Source organism: Pleurodeles waltl, chromosome 1_2 (assembly GCF_031143425.1).
Source record: "Pleurodeles waltl isolate 20211129_DDA chromosome 1_2, aPleWal1.hap1.20221129, whole genome shotgun sequence".
Taxonomy (NCBI): domain Eukaryota; kingdom Metazoa; phylum Chordata; class Amphibia; order Caudata; family Salamandridae; genus Pleurodeles; species Pleurodeles waltl.
Window position 1 is genome coordinate 594948761 of NC_090437.1, and position 23141 is coordinate 594971901.

A 23141-nucleotide genomic window follows, 5' to 3' on the forward strand; every position below is an offset into this window, starting at 1 on the left:
GGCGGACTATGCACAGCATGTGTATCTGCAGCTACACATGCCACCGAACATATGGTTACTGAAGGTAAGTAACTTGTACATCTGTGTAGGAAAGTAGCCTCTTTTTAGCTTGTTTACCTCCCACTTGTGGCCTGTTTGTCAGTGTGTTTGACTGTGTTCACTGGGATCCTGCTAACCAGGACCCCAGTGACTGCTCTCTCCACTAAATTTGGGTCCTGGTAATTTTTTATTCCCACAATTGGCATAGTGGTCCACCCATGTAAGTCCCTATTATAAGGTACCTAGATACCAGAGGCATTGGGGTTCCAGGGGATCATTAAGGGCTGCAGCAGTTATTCTGCCACCCATAGGGAGCCCATGCAAAGGGTTGTGCAGGCCTGCCATTGCAGTCTGCGTGAACCGGGTGCATGTGCTACAGGTCACTGCACCAGGTCACTGCAAGTCACCCCATAATAGGCCCACTCAGCCCAGAGGGCAGGGTGCAGGTACCCGTGTGCGAGGGCACCCCTACACTAGCAGAGGTGCCCTCACGAACTCCAGCCCAATTTTACTGGACTTAGTGAGTGTGGGGACGCCATTTTATTTATGTACTAGACATAGATCACTACCTAGGTCCAGCTACATAATGGTAACTCTGAACTTGGGCATGTTTGGTATCAAACATGTCGGAATCATACCCCAATACTATTGCAAGTATTGGAAATATGATTCCATGCACTGCGGGGGTTCCTTAGAGGACCCCCAGCATTGCTACCACCAGTCTTACAGGGTTTCTCGGGCAGCCCAGCTGCTGCCACCCCTCAGAGAGGTTTCTGCCCATTTGCTACTTGATCTGATCAAGGCTAGGAAGGCAGAACAAAGGATTTCCTTTGGGAGAGGGAGGTAACACCCTCTCTCTCTGGAAATAGACGTGACTGGCTTGGGAGGGCTAGCCTCCCCAAGCCACTGGTTTGCTTTGAAGGGCACATTTGGTGGCCTCCATGCATAAACCAGTCCACACAGGTTCAGGTACATCCCCCGGCCCCCAGTCCCTATTCTGGCGCAAAACTGGACAATGTGAAAGGGAGTGACTACTCCCTTGTCCCTCACCACCCCCGGGTGGTGCCCAGAGCTCCTGCAAAGGATCTCTGGGTTCTGCCATCTTGTTTCCAAGGTTGGCAGGGAACTCTGGGAGCATGAGTGGCCAGGCTGGGCTGGTGACGACAGAGCCCCCCCCCCCCCCCCCCCTCCTTATGGGTGCTTACCTCATTAGGTAAGGGGATTAGGGCTATTTAGGGCCTCTATCTTGGGTGGGTCTTCAGATTCGGCTTCCAAAGATTCCAGCAGGACTCCTCTGTAACCTTTAATTCGACTTCTGGCCTCCGGAACCGCAACCGGACTCTCCAGGGACCTACAAGCTGCAAATCCACGAGGAAGACTCTATTGCAAAATTGTATTCAGAGTTCCTGCCAGCTTTGCAACAGTTTCCTCGCCGTGCATCCTCAGATGCCGCAACTCTTAATCCTGCACAAGAAGAAGGAATCTCCCTTGGAGTGAAGGAGTCACTGCCCTGCAACCGCAGGCACCTATGACATTAGACGACCGGCAGCGTGGATCCCCTCTCCTGCTGAGCTGCAAGGATCCTGCACCACAGGTGGTGGTCCGGAGTAGTCCTCTTGGCCCTCTCTGCCAGTTGTCCAACTTTAGTGGAGGTAAGCCTTTGCCTTCACACGCAGGACAGCACCCCGTGCACTGCATCTCTTGCAGCCACCAAGGCTTGTTTGCGTCTCCTCCAAGGGATCTTCAGGTGACTTGCAACTCCAGGCACTCCTTCCTGCAAATCCCAGCCTCCTACGTGGTTCTCCTGCAACGTGGGATCCACTTTTGTGGTGTGGCATGGACTTCTTCTGTGACTTCTCTGTCCCAGTCCTGTGGGACACCTGTGGGTGCCGCCTCTCCTCCTGTGGACATCCTGCGACACTGAGGGTCCCCTGTGACTCCCCCTCCTGGGATGAGTCATCCTGGGCCTTGCTGGTCCCGGGCAGCACCTCTTTTCCATTAACCGCGAGTTTGCCCTTGCCAAGGCCTGTTGCTGGAAATCCTGCATCAACACCCGTCTGCAATCTTCCTTCCGGTGTGGGGCAGCTTCTGCATCCATCTGGAACTCTTCACCAATTCCTGGGCTGCCGTGCTGACCTGTTCTTCAGAACTGTCAACCAACTCCTGCATCCATAGCTGGGTGGGCAGTACCTCCTACTTCTTCTGGACCCCAATGTGACTCTTGGACTTGGTCCCCACTCTCCACGTCTTCTTTCCTCAGGAATCCTCTGCTGGTTTTCTTGCAGTCTTCTCTGGGCGTCTTCTTTTCCCCCTTTTGGGTGGTTTGGGGAAAATCCAGTGTTTTACTCCTGCATTCCTGGTCGCTGGGGGGTACTGTGGTATTTACCTTTGTGGTTTTCTAATACCCCCAGCTCCCCTCTACACATCTTACTTACCTAGGTGGGGGTACCTTGTTCGCATTCCACTTTTTTAGTATATGGTTTGTGCTCCCCTTAGGGTCACTATTGGTTATTACTGTTTGCACTGTTTTCTAACCTTTTCTATGCCTATTTCTGATTGCTAGTGTATTTATTTAGTGTATTACTTACCTCCTAAGGGTGGGTCACCTGTCTAGTGATATGTGATCATCTGTGCCAAAAATAAGGTACCTTTATTTTTGTAATACTGAGTGTTTTCTTTCATGTGTGTAAGTGATGTGTGACTACAGTGGTATTCCATGAGCTTTGTATGCCTCCTAGATAAGCCTTTGGCTGCTCATCCACAGCTACCCTTAGAGAGCCTGGCTTCTAGACACTGCCTAAACTTCACTAAGAGTGGATACCTGGACCTGGAATAAGGTGTAAGTACCTTGGATACCCACCACACACCAGGTCAGCTTCCTACAATCTGATACAGACTTCTAGTTGCAGATTCCCTATCTTAGAGTAGATACCCAAGCAATGCCATCCTCTGGAGGTGGGCTGCAAACCAAGATCATACTAGAAAGTCCTGCAGGACCGAACAACCAGCCGTCTCTACAACCAGACTGCCCAGGAAGTAATGTTTAGTAACAAGTGCAAGGATGCCCATGTAGCTGCCTGGCACATATCCAGGAGAGAAACACCACGTGCTAACGCAGTGGAAGCAGCAGTTGCTCTGGTGGAATAAGTGTGCAAGCCCTCAGGGGGTTGCTTCTTTGCCAAAGCGTAGCACATTTTGATGCAAAGAAGTACCCATTGTGAGATGGTACGTTTTTGCACTGCCTTCCCTTTCTTCGCACCCACATATCCAACAAAGAGTTGATCGTCCACCTGGAAATCTTCAGTACGGTTGAGATAGAACGCCAACGCTCTTTTTGGATCCAGGCGATGGAGTCTCTCCTCCTCATGAGAAGGATGTGAAGGTGCGTAAAAAGTAGGCAAAGTGATGAACTGGCCTACATCAAAAAGTGTAACTACTTCGGGAAGGAATGAGGCCCTAGTGCGTAACACCACTTTATCAGGGTGCACATACAAAAATGGGGGGTTAGAAGATATAGTCTGAAGCTCACTCACTCTGCGAGCAGAAGTGATGGCAACAATAAAATACGTTTTGAAAGTAAAGAGCTGTAAGGGACAATTGTGCATCGGCTCAAAAGGAGCACACATTAAGTAAGTAAGGACAAGATTGAGGTCCCACTGATGCATGATAAACGGAGTGAGAGGAAACAAATGAGTGAGATGCTTAAGGGCTGATCAGGCAACCTATGAAAGGCTGAGATAGCCAATAAATACTTTAAGGATGCCCAAAGCAGAGCCCTACTGGGCCAAAGAAAGAATGAACAAAAGAACCTCAGAAAGAGGAGCAGAGAGGGGATCAACAGATTTGTTGGTACACCATGGCTCAAATTTATGCCAACAACAGGTATATAACGTTTTGGTGGAGGGATGCCTGGCTGCCAAGATTACATCACCGACTTCGGGTGGATGGTCAAAAGCCGGCAACTGTCACCTCTCAATCTCCACGCATGAAGGTGGAGACTGGACAGGTACGGGTGGAGAACCATCTCCTGTTGCTGTGACAGAAGATCCTCCCAAAAGGGCAGTCTGAGTGGAGGATTGGTGGCTATGCTCAGAAGCTCTGGATACCATACTCTCCCAAGATTACTTGGGCCCTGTCGTTCTTGATCTTCTTGAGAACTCTGGACAGAAGTGGAATAGGCAGAAAGGAGGCCGGAGTTCCACTCGAGACGAAAAGCGTCTCCGAGCGAGCACCGCCTTGGAAACTCCAACATGCAAAACATTGCGCATTCTCTGCGAAGGGTAACAGATCTAACTAACTCTCTCCCCACTGCTGAAAGAGACCATGCGCCACCCCTGGATGGCTATGCAGCGATGGCTGAGTTTATCTGCTCTGGCGTTCAGAAAGCCTGCCAGATGTTCAGCCACCAGGGTGATATCCTGATTTGCCAGCCATGTCTAGAGGCGCAGCGTCTCCTGACAAAGGGGCCAAGACCCTACTACACCCTGTTTGTTCCAGTACCACATGGCGGTAGTGTTGTCCGTGAACACATGCACTACTTTCCCTTTGAGAGAGGGAAGAAATGCTTTCAAAGCAAGCCTGATCGCCTGGAGCTCCAGAAGACTGATATGAAGCCTAGAATCCGCCAGAGAGTCTGATCTCCACCTCTCCCATGTGGCTGCCCGTCCCAGAAGTGATGTGTCCGTCACTATGGAGAGATCTGGTTGGGTAAGGGAGAGGGATCTGCTGTGGACCCAGTGCCGATTCGAAAGCCACCACTGCAGGTTTTTCCCAGTCCCCTCTGAGATCTGGGCGATGTCGGAGAGATTACCCTGATGCTGCGCCCACTGGAACTGCAAGTACCACTGCAAAGCCCACATATGCCATCTGGCACGTGTCACTAGCAGGATGCAGAAGGCCATGAGCCCAGCAGCCTCAGCCTCACAGAAACCCAAGTTAGAGGCTGAAAGATCGGAATCATATCCTGGATTCGCTTTTTAGGAGGATAGGCCCAAAAATGCAATGTGTCAAGAGCAGCTGATGAAAGGGAGCATCTGAGAGGGAGTCAGGTGTGACTTTGTCACGTTTATAGTGAACCCCAGTGTGTGCAGGAGGTTCGCATTAGTCTGAAGGTGGGAGCCAACTTTCTGGGGTGAGTCTACCTTCAACAACCAGTCATCAAGGTAGGGAGAAGACTGATCCCCCGCCCCCCCACCCCACCTGTGCAGATGAGCTGCAACCCCCGCCATCACTTTTGTGAACACCTGAGGGGTGCTGGTAAGGCCGAAGTGGAGCACAGTAAATTGAAAGTGCCCGCGTCCTACCACAAATCGTAGGTAACGTCTGTGGGCAGGCAGGATGGGAATATGGAAATAAGCGTCATGCAAGTTCAATGCTTCCATGCAGTCTCCTGGGCCCAAGGCAGACAGGACCTGAGCCAGGGTGAGCATTTTGAATTTTTCCTTCTTGAGGAAGAGATTGAGGGCCTGATGGTCTAGGATAGGAATAACAACCACGACCTACTTCTGGGGCAGGGACCCTCTCTATGGCTCCCTTGGTCAAGAGAGCCCCAACGTCCTGGAGGAGAAGTGCCAAATGATCATTCGGTATATGTCTGAATGATGGAGGCATGGCTGGTGGGGCAGACTAGAAGGGCAGGGAGGAGCCCCTTCGAAAGATCTGCAAAACCCACCTGTCTGAAGTGATGTTTTCTCAGTGGGGGTAGGTGATGGCGAATCCTGTCGCAAACTGGAACAGAGTGAGAAGTCGGACTAGGAGTTTTTGGAGGCTGCAGCAGGGGTGTACTGGGCAGACCTCTGGTTCCCTGTCCCACGACCATGTGGTATTCCGCGTCCCCGGCCACGCCGCAGCTGAAGAGCATGGGTTGCACACTGGCTGGGAAAGGGACATGACAGGGAGCCCTTCCATGGCCACGAAGGGGGAGACAGGCAGACTGTTGGGGACAAGGGGAGTGGAAAGGCAGAGATAGCAAGCCGTAGCCCGGAAGTCCTTGAACAGCTCCAGTGCAGAGTCCACCTTCTCGCCAAAGAGATGGGAGCCGTTATCGGGCATGTCCATAATGGACTGTTGGACATCCCCTGAGAAACCAGATGTTTGTAACCACGCATGGCGCCGCAAGGCCACAATTGTCGCAACCGATCTACACTCAGATAGTGAACTTCTATCGGTGACAGCTTGGAAGATGACAGCATGGGTGCCTCCGGTATCTGTGGCAGAACTTGCGCGGCCGTATCCCACAGAGAGTGAGTATAAAACGGCCCAAAAGGCATGCAGTGTTCAATGACCGCAGCACTTGACTGGAGGAAGTAAACCTCTTCTTCCCAAATTGTTCCAGCCTTTTTGATTCCTTATTCGGAGGTGCGGAAGGGATTGTGCCAGAGGATGAAGATTCCTGGATAGCAGGACTCTCAGACGTGGGGTCAGAAATTTAGGGTAGTTCGGGGCAGGCCGATGGTGGCATGTGATCGTCCGGTTCGCAGGAGCCCGTGTGTTGGGTCTGAACCAAGTACCCAAAAGGATATCGGTGAAGTCTCCACTGAATGAAAGAAGAGGCTCAGAGGTGGAAGCCACTGGTTGAAACACCTCCGTCAGCAGATTAGACCTGACCTGAACAGAAAACAGCTCAAGGCCAGGGACCTCAGCTGCCCTACTGACCACCATGGAATATGTTTCTCCCTCCGCCGTAGCCATGGTAGGAGGAGACAGCATGCCAGCGTCTGGAGAGGTATCCGGACCACGGCCTCGCCCAACTCCTGTGCCCAGTCCAGGTTAGTGTCATCCTGGGATTCATAAGGGCCAAAGGACCCCACCAATCCTTCCCCAAATTCGAACCCAAAAGATTAAGGGTCAGAATCCAACCTGGGGTGAAGCGGCCCCGTTGAAGGAGGTGACGTCGGCCAATGACGTTCCAACTCCAAGTCATCAGGGATCAGGATTGGGTCAACGTAGAAAGTGGGCACCACCGACATCCGTAGCGTCAACATTCAAACCGGTGCCGGGAAAGGTCTTAAAGGTACGACCTGCGCAGGTAAGGATCCAAGAGAGGATCCAGAGGGGACTTTGGTGGCCGGAGCCGTCGGCACAGAACCCAAAGGCCCTCCAACCGATTCCCCTGGGTCCAAGGGCACTGTAGCAGGGTCAGACTGCCCAAAAATGAGACGCATGGCCTCATAAAATTCCTTTAATTGGGAAGGGGTCGTCCTGGATCCCAGAAACTCAGGGCGGCGTGGAGAAAACCCAAAAGCAGGCTTCGAGGACGGAGGCCATGAGTGTCAACGCTCCTCCAGCGTCGCGTCAACCGTGGGACAGGGTGAAGTTAAAGGATGACCAGATTTCTTCGACTTCTTCTTACCTTGACCCGAAGACTTCGATGAAGATGAGTGGTGGTGGCTCCATAATTGGTCTCGAGACCTTTCTCTCGAACAAGACAGGGACCTATGTGGAGTCGAGCACCAGGCCGCCATAAGCTTGAGGGACCGCTCCCTAAAGGCCTTCGGGTGCATGGCCCGGCACTCGGAGCACAACTTTGGGTAGTGGCTGCTCTTCAGGCACCACAAACGGACCCGATGCGGATCAGTCATCGACATCATGCAGTGACAGTCCTCGCACGGTTTGAAGCCGATCTTCGGGGACACCAGAAACTTCACCTAAAAACTCAACAAAAGGGTTGAAGTTGGTCAAAAACTGACCTAGGGTAGCTCCCTCCGGAGAGCAGCGCGTGGTGTGGAAAGAAAAGAACTGACATCACTGCGCTGAGGCTGCGCCTATGTACTACTCCCAACATCATCACGGCGACTACAAAGCCAACGACGCCCGCGGAGTCGACCTACGCCACCTAACGATATGCAAGGGTATTGCTCGGAGAAAAAAATCTCTGGATCCAGTGCGACACCTGGGGGACAATTCTAAAGTAAGGAATCTGCAACTAGAAGTCTCTATCAGATACACATTTTAGACAGCTGTGAGATAGACAGGGTAAACAATTCTCAAACTATTTTGGGATTGTACACATCTGTATTCTTTAACCAGCCTGTCAGATGTTACAGGCTAACTGCCCAGTGATCTGGAGCTTTTATTTTAGAACAAAAACTTAACATTTGAGGTTAAGGATTGAAGGAGAACAGTGTTGAATGACAAAAGACAAGGGAAATAATTTCTAATGAAGTAAACTGAATGGCACAGTACAACTGAACATTACAATGAAAGCTAAATGTTTGCTATTTAGCAGAACATGTATAATAAGCCAACTCTGGACAGAAAGAAACACAGTTTGAAATATACAGTTAAGGATGGAAATGTGCTCTCCCTGAACTGCAGTTAGAATGTCTATCAGGTCACTCTATATGATGCTGTGAACACCATAAACAAATGAAGAGCACATCCTTAAAGTGAAAATTCAGAACATGGAGCTCTAGAATGGATTATCTTACGTTTGTGACATTTGTATCATCAATAATGACTTAATTTAAACAGTACCAGGACTCCTGACATCCCGGAGAATAGTGGGTGATTCCATGTGAAGCAAGGCCTCCGCAGCTTCGATTGTTTTATCCGTGCAGTGTACATGGCTGCTGTTGACAGACGCTTCAACTGCAAAAGAAAAAAAAAGAAAAAACTACTGTTTAACAATTATTTGTCTAAGTGGAAGAAAACATTGTTCAATTCCAGATTAAAATAAAACATGATGCCCAACGGTCATGAGAGTCACAACACTTTGCATTTCTCAACATCAGTTACTACTCAAAAGAAATACAGAGGCAAGCTAAGCTGCCCCAAATGTCAACAACCACCAAGGACTACTTGGTATGAATACAAGATAAAGCAAAATCCGAAAGGACTCGCAGTCTTATTCCAAGTAGCATTGTGTTAGAAGTCACGCTGCAATTGCAGCTTGTCAACCCATATTCCATCACAGTAAGAGATGAACTGTACATAACAAACCTAATCGTACTAAACACATTGTAGCCTTCCCTGTCTGGTGCTGACAGTAACCAATACAGAGGGCCAGGTGACTGAAGGTCAAGCCCAATTTTTCGGACACCACGTAGCTCCATGACCTTTGGCATGGTTGTAAGCAAACCTTCAGAGACTATGACGTCCATAGATAACATTTTGCGAACACTTGAAGAGTGATATTAAAGAGGACTCTGGCCTTGCCAAATGTGCAAGTGGCAAATTTAAACAAGCATTTGCAATGCAACGGGTCTCGTGTTTGCTCATGTTAGAGCTGATCGCGTTGTAAACTCCTAACCCGACTTTTCATCTATCGGCAAAAGAGCTTTTATGGAGGGAACCCGAAAAAGTGAAATTAACTGTGTAAAGCGCTCGACTTCTGCCAAGCGAAATCGCGCTAGGAAAATAGAGAAAAAGTAGTCTACGATCCGACAGAAAACAGCGAGCCTCGCATGTTTTCTGTACTTGGTCGCTGCGCTCGAGGAGGGCTAACCACCGGAAAAGGCATGACGTGTGCATGCCTTCCACTAATGAAAGCAAGCAGATTTTACTAGGCAAGCCCACGAACCAATGAAACACACTGACTTGACGTCGACAGGGCTCCGAGCCCTTTTCTAGTAACTAAAGCGTCTTGCTGCGATACGCATGCGCGAGCGCATGCAACGCAGACTCGACTCTAAAAAAGGAAGACTGAAATGCACACAAACATCAATTTGAATGAAGACTGCAATACTAAAGAATTTGACCAGGAAGCATAATAGCTAAGAATAGGGGAAGGTTAGTGACCCTCCATATGAAGCTATGAAGAGGAAAAACAAAAACAAGCATTTACAATGCATCTCGCATGTGCTCGAGTTCGAGCTATTGGCGTCGTATATTCATAACTCAACTTTTCTTGCCACATAATTCCAGTGGCCCTGCATATAACTAAATCACTTCCATTTACTTTCTTCCTCCATCTGCAGCCAAAAAATGAAACTTTTGGCATTTAGCATCCCAATTTAAATCTGCCATGCTAATAGAATACCATTTTCACCATCCCACGATCAGAGTTGCTGGCTGGCTAACACAATTCCCCAAACAAGAGCGCCACGGAGGAGTAACGAGAGAAATAAACTAGAAGGGTCACCCAAACATACCAAGAGTGTTCAAACGCAGTTGCAGTGCAATAAGGATGTTAAGTTGACCTGAATCATGGTCATAATTGTAATAAGGATAGATTGATAAAGCATATGAAATGGTCATACAAACCCATTAAAAACATTTATCAGAAATAGACTTTGGCCTTGGACTGTAATGCTCAGAACAGCCCCTAGAAGACACCACAATAAAATACAATTTGTAATAACATGGTCATGTTACCATATAGCTAGCCCCTAGAGGGCATAACCACATGAAAAGAAAATGACTGAAAGTATTGCAGTACTAGCATATATTTAGCCCCTAGAAGGTGTAGTGCACTACACATTTTTAGGAATAGCAGACCTACTACACTACAATGATATTGCAAACAAGAACTTTAAAACACAAACTATTCTCAGCTGTAAAACAAAAGTTCCAGCCATGGGAGAAGTTAAGACACTGAATGGAGGGAGGGGTTATTTTGGTGTTACCACTCACCTAGTGCAGGGCCCCAGAGACGATCTAGACAGAAAGAGCAGGTTGTGAATATTTTGAAGGTGGCCCCATTGTCCTAGGACCATCACTACCTGAGTAGTGAGCAAAAATGTTTTGTAAAAGAATGCCCTGCAAAGCATTTAGGGTGCGACTGAGTGTGGCAAATATTGCAGTATGTTGACTGTAATGCTCAGATGCTCTTAGAGGACACGACTATCTACAGGTCACAATTAAGATCTACAGGCATACAAAAAATGTAAAAAAATTAAAATGTGCAGATGGTATTGCAATATGAAAAATAGACTCAAATCTACCATTCAGACACTGCTCAAAATGATAAACTCTCATTGAAACTGTTGAAGGATGAGATGACAAATATTTCTTAAAGTTCAGGTGACACCACATCAACAAGAATGCCTCACGAACATGACGATTGAGTAATATTTTTTTATTCACTACAAACGCCGGTGCTTGACTATACATAATGTTGAGCTTTGTGCTTATTCTGATGGCAAATTAATTTGAGGCCAAATTGTGTCTACATGACCAGAGGAAACGGCTAAGTAAATGGAATTGCAAAATTGATTACTGAACAAGAAATGGTGGAACAGACTCCCTTATGCTAGGAATAGTCTCTGAACACAATTAAGATGCACAGGAAAAGATCTGTTTTTGTGTCACTCAAACAAGGGAAAGGATTATAGATGTTTTTTTGGGATGATTGCCCAAACTTAAAGATGAATAAATAGAGACAAAACTGTAATTAAATCCTTAAATCAATTATGCAAAGGCATTACTATTTTTTTCTTTGGTTAGATCAAGATATATTTAGAAGGAATGCATAAAATGTATGAACTGTCAACCCTGTAAGTGATTAGAACAGTAGAATAACCTGGTTTTCTCTCCCTTATAAATGATGCTTGAGTTATTCCTAGAGCAACTGTTGCTGAGACTAGACTTCTTTTCCGCCTATATAGGAGAGGACTCAGTAGACCAACAGCCCTCTTCCCTACCATATTCAGGTATGTGGGATGGTGTCTTCCCAGGGGTCTTGAATGCCAGATTAGGGCTAATACTGCTGTGCTCTAGTATAGAACCTTAGTGGTGTAGGTAAGAATTCTGACACTTAGCACTGTGACACTATGGTGGGACTGTTCTGTTTCACTTTGTCACAGCATTACTATTATTATGTTTCATTATCCCTATTGCAGTACATGCCTTTTTATCTAAAGCGTAGCTGAGTCAATAACATTTATATAACCACTTCCTGCTTGTTTGTCTTCGCATGTGTGAGACAAATGTAATTGAGAGAAAAGGGGTAATGCCACAAATCACCACCACTTTCGGTGCTAGTGAGGTACTGCCAGAGTCCAACAGTCTCATTGTTATAATGAGAGCCAACATGACAGCACTGATAAAAGTACACCACTCACTGGGAAGGAGCAGAGCTTGGACAGGTGATGGCATAGGAGGCACTGGTGCATCAGGCCATTACTGCAATTCAAAGCTGTTGAGGTAAGCTACACTGAAGCCTGAATATCCACTGAGGGTATCTAATCTCCAACTGAGTTTGATCTTTGTGGAATTTAGTGGGGAAGACCTCTGGTGTTAAAATAAAAAAAAATCCCAGTTGCCTTCTAAAAAGCAAGGTGTTGTTTTCTTCACAGAACAAGCATATGCTACAATACATAATACAGGAAGAAAAAATATACCAACTAAATGTGGAGAGCATATTCAATAAAACAAAATAAACAGTAAAGCTACACACTAGTCTGCCATCTTGGAACAGTAAAATATGTGTGCAGACTATAGTTGCAATATGGTGGCATAGTTTAGAATCTTGCAGCAGTGGCACCTTGTGCTTACTAAGAAACTTGTGGTCCGGCAGCAGAGCTGCTGGTACTCTTGCTACTCAATTGGCACTAGTCTGCACTTTCAGGTGAGCTGTTGGTGGATGAACTAAAGGAAATCTCTCTGGAGGTTGGGCTCCTATGGATGCAGAGTAATACAGAGTAAGTAGGCAAAATACCGCTACCCTGAGATCCTGAAGACTCGCGGTTGTCTACTAGTCAAAGCCAACCACTGGAAAAGCCACGTGATCAAATTGTATGATCCTAGTCAATTACTTTATTTTATTGTGCGTCCTACTTTTTCATTACTGTATAAGAGAAAAACCTTGAAATATGAGAGAATATGTGCTGCGGAAAAATCTCTCATGTTTGACTTAATGGACTGTATGTTGCTCCATGTAAAATAAGAATACAGCCCACATAAAGGGTGCACATCATAACTAACTTGCCTTATTAGAGGTACTTAGGTATATTTGTCAGAGTAGGGTGGGAGGGGCATGAAAGTTTCTAAGTTTATATTTAAAAACTATCACTTTTAGTAAACGCCTCTGAATGTAGTTATATTAATCGGAAGTACTGAAAACGTTTGTCAAAAGGAACAAACTTTTTTTTTTCCATTTTGAAGACACTATCACATTATATCTGTTGCATGATTTTCATGCCAAATGTTCCCATCGCTGGGCTCTTAGAGCCATGACAGGCTCTTGGCTCAGCCTTCCCTGTTAATTTGTTGGTTCATCCATCTCTGCTACAGTACTGTGTATAATAGTCACTCAAGTCACACTTTTCTGTGTATCCCCCTCTGAGGAGCAACATCTTGTTTTCTGATATTCTGCCAGGTTTCCACAGGTCTTAGAAAGATAACTATTCCCATTTCTGATTTTAATAATGAAGAATTGTGCATTAGTAACACCAAGAAGTTGTTTTAAAGTTACCTGTGCATTTTTTTGCATAAAATGAAACAAACACTCAAATCATCCATTATTCAGGTTCCAGCTCTGTCCCAAGTAAGTCTATGTTCTTTTACTAGCTGTCATTGTTTGCCCTCCAACCGTCATGCTGAATGCAGTGATTACTGTGATTGTCTTTTCTTCACAAGCCACCCAGCAGCATAGGCATAATTTTTTCTTTGACCTCTTCTGGCATCAGGGCCGAACGGAGCACTCTGCATTTACAAAAGTGAGCATGTACACTGCTCTGCTATTCAGTGTGCGGACAATTAGGCCCTTGCAGTGCTTCAGTAGATTCTGCTGCACACAGTTTGACTCCTGCAGCTCAGGGAAATGGGTGGAGTAAAAAGCAAGCGCTCAGTAATGAAGAGCTCCCGAGGATCCAGCAGGCAGCGGTGCTGGAAACATTTTCAGACTAGAGGTGCTGCCATCAATGTTACATCACTGAACACATAAGGATTCTGAACAATTCAAGCATCACACAAGGAACAAGCGTCACAAAGGAGCCATACTCATTTAGCAAGAGTGACAATGGTGTAGCATATAGCTGGTGTTACATTATCACAAATACATTACTAAAGCACGGTGTCGTAGTCACCGTCATGAACGGACAACACATTTTCCACTGAAATGACTGCTAAATATGCACAGACGTACAGTTTTACTGATAAAACTATACTGCACACAAATAATGTGTGGGAACTTGGTTCAGCAATTATTTGTCATTTGTGTATCACCAAGTGAATTGTCTTTATATGTTCTGATCCTATTAAAATAAATGTTTCCATTACACTCCAGTGTAAGAAAGAATTGATTTGTTGTGCTTTCCTAAATGTTTATTTATTCTGAAATGTGTGCTGTTCATGTATAAGGTATTTTAATGTTGTGCTAGAAGAAAATTACATCATACAGCCTTTCCTTTAATACCAGCAAGTGTGCCACATACTGCACTTAAAAAAAAAAACTCATACTTTGCCATAGGCAAAAGAAAAGTGAACACCAGTCTCCATGTTAATCTCTTCGCTGCCAGAGCTTTACCCCCTCCTGTGCCAAGCCTTTTTTTGGCTATTTGGGGTAGTTTGCACTTAGGCCCTCATAACTTTTTGTCCACATAAGCTACCCACGCCAAATTTGTGCCCTTTTTTTCAACATCCTATGGATTCTAAAGGTACCCAAGGAGTTTGTGGGTTCCCCTGAAGGAGACCAAGAAATTAGCAAAAACACAGATAAAATGTAGTTTGTTTTTTTTTTTAAATGGGAAAAAAGAGCTGCATGTGACCCCCCCCCCCCCTCGAAAATGGCTTCAACATAGGGTTTGCGGTGCTAAAATAACCAACTTCCCAGTGTTCAGGAACAGGCAGATTTGAATCAGAAGAAAACCCCATTTTTTAACACAATTTTGGAATTTTACTGGGGCATACCCCATTTTTACTAATTTGTGTGCTTTCAGCCTCCTTCCAGTTAGTGATAGAAATGGGCGTGAAACCAATGCTGGATCCTGGACACCTAAACATTTCTGTAAAGTAGACAAAATTCTGAATTCAGCAAGGGGTCATTTGTGTAGATCCTTCAAGGTTTTCCTACAGAAAGTAACAGCTAAGATAAAACAAATTATGAAAAAGAGGTAAAAAAAAAAAAAAAAAAAAAAAAAAAGGCATTTCTGTACACGTTTTCTTCTAGAACTTTTTGTCCAGCTATGGCCGATTTTATTTTTTAAAGCAATGTATTGTTACATCTGCTGGACTCTTCTGTTTGTGGAGATAAATGGGGCTTGTCGGTTCATCAAGAACCCTAGGTACCCAGAGCCAATAAACGAGTTGCACCTTGCAATGGGTTTTCGTTGTTTACCGGGTATACAGCAATTCATTTGGTTAAATATAAAGAGTGAAAAATAGACATCAAGGAAACCTTTGAATTTCCAAAATGGGCACAAGATAAGGTGTTGAGAAGCGGTGGTTATTTGCACATCTCTGAATTCCGGGGTCCCCATACTAACATGTGAATTACAGGGCACTTCACAAACAGACTTTTTTTTTATACAACATCTTACATTTGGAAGGAAAAAATGTAGAAAAAGACAAAGGGCAATGACACTTGTTCTTCTATTTTGTATTCCCCAAAGTCTCTCGATAAAAATGGTACCTCACTTGTGTGGGTAGGCCTTTTGCCCGCTGCAGGAAACGCAACATGGACACATCACATGTGTATATTGAAATCTGATGCATTTTTTCCAAAGTGCCTAGCTGTGGAGTTTGGCCTCTAGCCCTGCCGGCACCTAAGAAAACATACCAAAACCTATGCATTTCTGAAAACTGGACAACTAGGGGAATCTAATATGGGGTGGCTTGTGGGGCTCTCACCAGGTTCTGTTATTCAGAATCCTTTGTAAACCTCAAAATGTGTCCCCAAAAAAAAAAAAAAAAAAACTTTTTCCTCACATTTCAGTGATAGAAAATTCTGGAATCTGAGGGACATAAACTGCCTGCTACCCAGCATTACCCACAAATATACCGATAAAAATGGTACTTCATTTGTGTGGGTGGGACTAGTGCCCGCGACAGGAAATGCCTCAAAACACTACATGGACACATCAATCAAAATTATCAATTACACAACTACCTGCTTTTGCGGGGGTGAGGGGTGCAGTGCGTTTTTGGTCATGGGGTCAGCAGCCATCTAGGGAAACATACGAAACCCAGACATTTCTGAAAACTGGACACTGGAGGGAATCCAGGGAGGTGCGACTTGCGTGAATCCCTCCCCCAATGTTTTCTTACCCAGAGAGTTAGCCAAGCTCACATGGCCAAATGTGAAATCAAAACCCAAAATAAATCAAATGTCCTCTTGCTTGCCATTTGGATAAGATCTTTTAGTGTGCTGGGGGAGAGCTGAAAGACTGTTACCTCCGTCAGTTGGGGTGGAGGCATAACCATACCCATACTGGTTGGTAGTCACCACTCCACTTTAAAAACATAAAACAATCCTGGCATCTAGTGGACTTTCTGCCCCATCCTTGGGGGCTGATGGGCCATACCTCCACCCCCTGGGGGGTGGGGGAGGAAATGGGACTTCTTTAAAAAAAAACATGGAATGTGCCCCCATGGGGAGCAACCCTTGCCCAATGGCTGACCCTCCCCTCCCCCCATCAAACAAAACACATCAATACATGGTGCCTAAGTGGTTTCTGCCCCCCCTTGGGGACAGATGGGCCTCATAGAAAATAGCCCACTCTGCCCCCAAGGGGGGGCAGAAATGGCCTAAAATAAATTTGCCCCAGGGGAGCGACCCTTGCCTAAGGGGTCACTCCCCATCTGTTAAAAACAAAAACAACAAAAAAAAAATCACTGGTGCCTATTGGTTTCTACCCCCCTCGCGGGCACATTGGCGTAAGGAAAATAGGCTGATCTGCACCAAAGGTAGGCAGAAACGGCCTAAAATAAATAAATCCCCCCCCCCACCCCCCAGGGGAGCGACTCTTGCCTATTATGAAATTATAAGGAAAAAAAGATTATAGGGGGAAAAAAGCCTTGGTGTCTAGTGGTTTCTGCTCCTGCAGATAACTATTAATCGGTTTTAAGCACAGAAGTAGAAACAGTGATTAAATACTTGATGATGATCTTGGATAAATAAAACAGGGACCTGAGCAGAATACATATCTCCAGAAGTTGCAAGTGGAGTATAGAAATCAGACTTTGAGGGGAATTTATATGGCTGGCCACAGAACTGCCAGCAGAGAAACTTCAGAGAGAGGATCTTTAGCACAATATAAGTATTCTGAAGAGCACGGACAGAAGTTTTAATCTATTAAAATTAAACACTGCACACAGGCTGTGTGGCTCTGGAATAGCAGGCATTGATCCATTTAACGCTCAGAGATAAAGGCTTAACAATTGTGCTAGAGGCAAATTATGAAGGTGGATGGGGGCTTTGTCATTGTTCAGCATATTTTCAACCATGCTTCATGTGTATCTGTTACATTCGGGAGAGGGAAGATGATTCAAGTCACTGATATCGGAATCCTTTTGCTTTGCGAAGGACTGGCGTCTCCGTCCCACAGACAAAGGTGCTGAATAGCACGACACACTGCACGCTTCCTGCACTTAGAAGGGTACATCATAGGGAGTTTAGCACAATCGTGTGTCGTTGTGCTGCACGTGTCACATGGGAGCACGGCGCCAAAAAAAACGCCGACGAGATGGAAGACCACTAAAGAATAGGTGGCAAGGCAGAAGTTCGGGTAACCTGAACGCACAAAAACAGAGTGCTGGGGAAAGGCACGGAAATACGTTAACAAACATCAAGCACAAAGAAACATTGTACTCACAATTCTACAACAACTAAAATAGTTTCCGTACTGGGGTCTGAAAGGAACAAAAACACCTTAGACCCGGTTTTCTGTTCTGAAATCCCTACAGAAGGAATTTGAGGATTACGGAACGAGCAATCTTACTGCAACTGAAGAAGGCAAAATGAATCACAAGCCGCCAGCAGAAATAGGTTCCGATGATACGATACTAGAAGATAAATCTAAAAACTTTAAAAACGCACAAGCGTTTTACCGAGGGATCGTTTCATTCCCCACAGAGCAGCTCAATGTATGTGCTCCTATCCTGTAGCCGAAGCGCTGAATGCTGACGTTCGCCGAGATGGTGCGCTACCAGCTATCGGCTGTGGAGAGTGATTTTTTAAATATCTCAAGAAAAGACAGTACTGAGGAGAGGGTACGAAAAATGCCCTAAAAGGAAGAAACGTGTGAGCCTTCCCCAAAGCTGTTGCAAATTTAAGGTTTTGGTGGGGTTGAATGAATGCTGTATTTTAGTAATGGTCTGCAATTGTTCTCAAGCCCTGCGCAAAACCGACACCTGTAGGGTGGCTCTTTTGCAGAGCGTTTCACCCGTAGAGGTGCGACGTAAAACGAAAAGAGCAGAGGAGGTTTGCGTACAAAGCATTCATAAACAGAAAAGGTTCTGCAAATGTTGGGATGAAGTATGCAAACTGCAGTGCATACAGAGCAACAGACCACAGTCATTTCAGAAGAGAAAACCTAGTGAGTGGCCGTCAGCGCGCCCTGTGCCGCTGCACAGTTGTGTCGAGGGCAGTGACAGAGCACCTGCTGCTCGCCAAGGTACCCTTCTCGTCGCTCTTGCCATTTATGGAAATGTGCCGAACCCGTGGCAGCCAGCAGCGCCTGAGCCGTCTATCTTTAGCTAACCCTTCTTATTCTACTGCTCGCTCGGGTCACCCCAGCCAGAGGATCTAACTGCGACCGCTGCGCTGAAGGCGCCCGCGGCCACAAGGCAGAGGACCGGGAATACAGCCAGCGCTGCGGGATCACGCCGGGTTTTAAAGTTCAAGGAAATACAGGCGCTGAAGCAATCCCCGAAGACGGGGCACTAGTCTTCAAATAAACACGGGCAGCAGCTTATGTGCGCATGACCTGTGGTCTCTGTCGGCTTTTAGAAACCGCTTCCGAAACCTTTTCTGCGACTTAGCACTTTATACCCCAGATTAAGGTGCAATGTATTCTTGAATACCGAGGCGAAATATACACTTATGAAGAGCGGGCCCTCAGAAAAAAAAGGAGTGTTGAAATAAATTGTGTCTATGTACATAAAAACATGTACTCGGTGTAGGAAAAACGTTCCCTTCATATACGTGAACAAATGTATGCAAGCACTGCAGTTGCGCGCCAAGTATTATTGAGTTACAGAAGGGGCCAAGAAGAAAATACCAAAGATGCACACGCACCGAATAGGATATTCCGTTATTTTCATGTGGCTAATTAAGGGAATATTTTTGCTTGTGTGCCTGGTCTCTACTGCATACGCAAGCAGACTGATGTTCTAACTGGGCATTTATAGCGCGCTACTTTCACCCTACTAGACTGCCTTTTCACCCTGTCAAAAATGTGAAGAAAACAAGGCTGAAAAGGCACTCCTGGCAAACGTTGAGTATGACAGTTTGACCCCCAAAGAGATGCCCGAGGTAACTGTAGGTGGGCAGCACGCTGTCAGCATCTGCAGAGGGGCACTCTGCCCTACAGAACAGCACTTTAAGAGGCCGATAACTCCTGGCCAGTCTTTTTTTGTGAATTCCCAACTCTGTTAGTGTACGTGCAGAATTTTGTAAATGAGGGGCATGGTTCCAGATGTTTGGTGCACCTGCTTTGGGTGAGACCAGACAAAATTGTTCGCTTTGGTAATAGATCTCATTTGCCTTTAAATCAAAACACTTGTTTACATCTTCATTGGAGCATAATTGTGAACGCAAATACATTCAATTGCAGCAACACATTCTATAATGGGCTGCGCAATGAAGGTCCATAAGGGCAGGATCCATAGCACACTTTCAGGATGTCACACAATTACATTTGCCTACAAAAGTCTGGTTATTCTGAAATGCGGCAGTGATCAGGCCCTTAAGCATCCCCCTGAATTACCCTCATATTATGCTCTACAACTCTTCAAGCTCAACAGACCTAAAGGAAAGAATAGTTTTGTTTTTTTTTTAATATCAACTTTTCGTAGCCTATGAACTTAAATTGTATGAAACAAACCAATGCTCACCCTTTGCGAAGGATGGAAAGGGAAAAGGTAGGAATAGGTGAGGGACAGTGCAATGAGACAATTCACCTCGAAACTACCATTTAAGACTATGCATCAGCCATATGCAAGAGCTAATTAACAATAAAAATAAGTAATGCAAACCAAGGACAGAGCGGTAACCTGTACCTTTACCAGCATCATAAATGAACAAACTGCTTCACAATTATTAACCCATAATGATGCCAAATGGAGCACTGGAATAGTTTTCAGTGTCTAGTTGTATCTAATGGCCAACAACTACACTCACTTTAAGTCAAGGTGGGTGATGGATTGGGGGGTGGGGGGGTGATTGAGAGATAAAAGCAGTCTGTTGTTCCATTCGCCCCCCATTCCCCTCTCTAAATTAAATTGCTTCTCTTTTGCTACTCTACGTAACGTTTATCTGTCAAATGATTTTTTTCTTTAATTTAACAATAACAGTATTTCTACCATCGTGTCTTTTATCTGCTGGTCCCATAACTGACAACATTAACGGGAGCTACATGCTTACTAGCTCCAAGTCTGCAACCTGGAAAGACAATCATCCCACATCTCTGCGGGGATTCCCAGGACTCCGACGGGCGCTGCTTCGGTTTTCCATATCTTCCATTGTCCCTCCAGATGTATAATGCTAGCTTCGCCACGAAACGGGAAGTTGGCTACTGTGTCTTTCTTATTTCTCTGCTCACTAACAGAATTCCAAAACAAACACAAGACACCTTGTATTCCAATACAACTGCTGTCGGTAATCAAGGGCATATATACAACACAATGTTCCAGTAGGAAACGCTTGATTAATTGTGCAGCAATATGTTCTGTGCACTAAATTATGTTTTTCTGTATTTAGTTTATGCACTCATCTTGAACTAACACTGTGCCGTCACTTGTAGCAACTACTCACGTATTGGAAAGGTTGAAATATTACAGGGGTATATGAGAATATACATGTACAAATAATCAAAATTGACTAAACAACTACCTTAAGATTGTTTAGTTTATTAATTGTGACAGCAGGGCCATTGAGTAAATGAGCTTCCACGCACGTTTTGCAAAGTATTTTCAAGTGTTTCCTACGGAACGAGGTTTTGAATATACAGCATTAATAGAATTCAGCTTAGTTGCTAGTTTTTTTTCCCAATGCGCTACACTCTTCATGGACCACGATTCTTGTTGGGACCAAATTTGAGATCCATGATCATAACCTGCGCACTTCTCGTTGGCAAGGGATCATCTCACTCCTTATCACGCCATGACTTTGTTATCAAAACTTTAACAAATTTGTTGACTGCCTGTCTTTCTTACTATACATGTCTAACCTTTGTCTAGGGAGCAATGCCCAGACCTGGTGAATGAAGTTACGGAGATCCCTGTTAAGAGACAAGACATTGTGGGTGGGGTGGTGCCTCGTGAGGAGGAGGTCAAAATCCTCCAGAATATCAATTTATCGGTTTAGTATCCAATTTCTTGCATGCAGAAGTATCGGATGTATGGTGCTCTTTAGTCCAATGCCTACTCCTAGTCAGCCACCGCTACTTCTCCAGCCAGCTGGCTTGGCACTAACGCCTAACTACGAGGAGTTCATATACAGTCCTTTTGATTCAACCACTGTACAACACCGATCACAATTTGGTTTTGGCACTAGTCCAGAAAGATCCACCATCCACCCCTAGCAGACTACTGGTGTGGAACACAAGCTCCTTAGCGTCACGGCGGAGAAGCCACAATCTGAAATTCACTCATTCAGATGGAATTTAACGAGTCTGCAAGGCAGTAAAAGCTTTGAGCTGCCTCTTCTCCAGTTCACCTCACCACAAAGTATAATCTGCGTGGCTCTCGCAATTTTGCATATTAAGGTCAGTAAAGTAGTCAAGGGCCAGTGATCACAGAAGTCATGTCAGTTTCCGAGCCACTTTGCCCCATCCCATGCAAAATCATATTGGTAATTATCAAACCAATGGGTAACAGGGACTTCGGGTAAATCAGATCTCAGCCTTCAACAACAACTGAAGCCACACACAATATTACAAGTGACCTAGTCTAAATGATTACAGCTTTTACTTTCAGGGCATGCAGGTGGCAGCCATTCTGTGATAGAACGAATACCTAATAGGTTAAACAAACAGGCTTATAGAAGCACACTACTCAAGCCTTGTTGTCAGAGAACTGGGTCTGGAAGAACTTCGGGCGATTGCCTAGTTAATGGACAGACTCAACAGGCATTAATGGATTACTACCATTTACCTGAAAAATCTGCTGTTCTGGTCACGTTAGTTTGCTCAACACAAAAGTACCACAGATTATCCAACAAGAAAGTCCAACAGCTCCTAATGAGTGGGCAGGGTTGAACGAAAACCAGTAGTTTATTGCTTTGCAGTAAAAATATTGAGGGAAAGAAGCTGAGTAACAAAAATCAATGACTTGCTACTTGGATTCGAAAAAGGTTGCAAGAGGAAAATTGCATTATGTTGTGATAAATTCTCAAAATCGGTAACTCACTTAAAAAAAAAAACATTTCAAGGCTAACCATATTTCAAACTGGGGCAGTCTTAGAGCGTAACAGGAGGGGCATGTTAATATAAAGTGACATGTGAAGAACTACAGTAGAACACAGAAACAAGCCCAGCGTCTTGAACACAAAGTAAGTGGGATAGGGTGTCCAGGAGCAAAAACAAAGGAAGCAACTACGGTAGGTACGAGGAATGATTGTGGATGTAGACTGAACTCAGGGGCTGCATGGGGTTTCCACTACAAATAAAAACCTGAGATAGATCAAGAATTGGGGACAGGGAATAGAACCATTAGAGATTAATAAAATGGATGTGGGGGGTGAGGAAGGCAAGGCTACGGTGCAAGTGGAGAAAAAAGGGCTGGGGGAGGGAGCAAAAGGTATTGAGAAAAAGTGCAAGTATCGTAACCCACCTGCAAAGATGAAGGGGAAAAACACACTCACAAAAAGGTTCACAGAAATTAATATAAGAGATGAAGGACAAAAAGTGTGTGTGGCCTGCTTTATGTGAAGTGCTCTGGGAGAGATGCAAGGAGAAAGCGGTCTTCAGTGGGAGCAGCTAGCAGGGTTTAAAGCTTCCGATGTGAAGCCACCGCCCGGACTGGAAAAGCTGCAGCTGCTGTTGAAAGGTCCGCTCCGGCTG

The 23141-nt window shown here is 45.4% G+C and overlaps 1 protein-coding gene across 6 annotated transcripts in view; it reads right to left on the reverse strand.

The window, feature by feature from the left end:
- The window catches only part of ELF2 (E74 like ETS transcription factor 2), a 416996-nt gene that overhangs the window by 70077 nt on the left and 323778 nt on the right, over nucleotides 1-23141 (reverse strand). For all 6 annotated transcript variants that reach the window (XM_069242240.1, XM_069242243.1, XM_069242249.1 and 3 more), the window contains one exon: nucleotides 8515-8628. In XM_069242240.1, the coding sequence (XP_069098341.1) occupies nucleotides 8515-8628 (114 nt within the window). The remainder of the gene's footprint in view (nucleotides 1-8514; nucleotides 8629-23141) is intronic.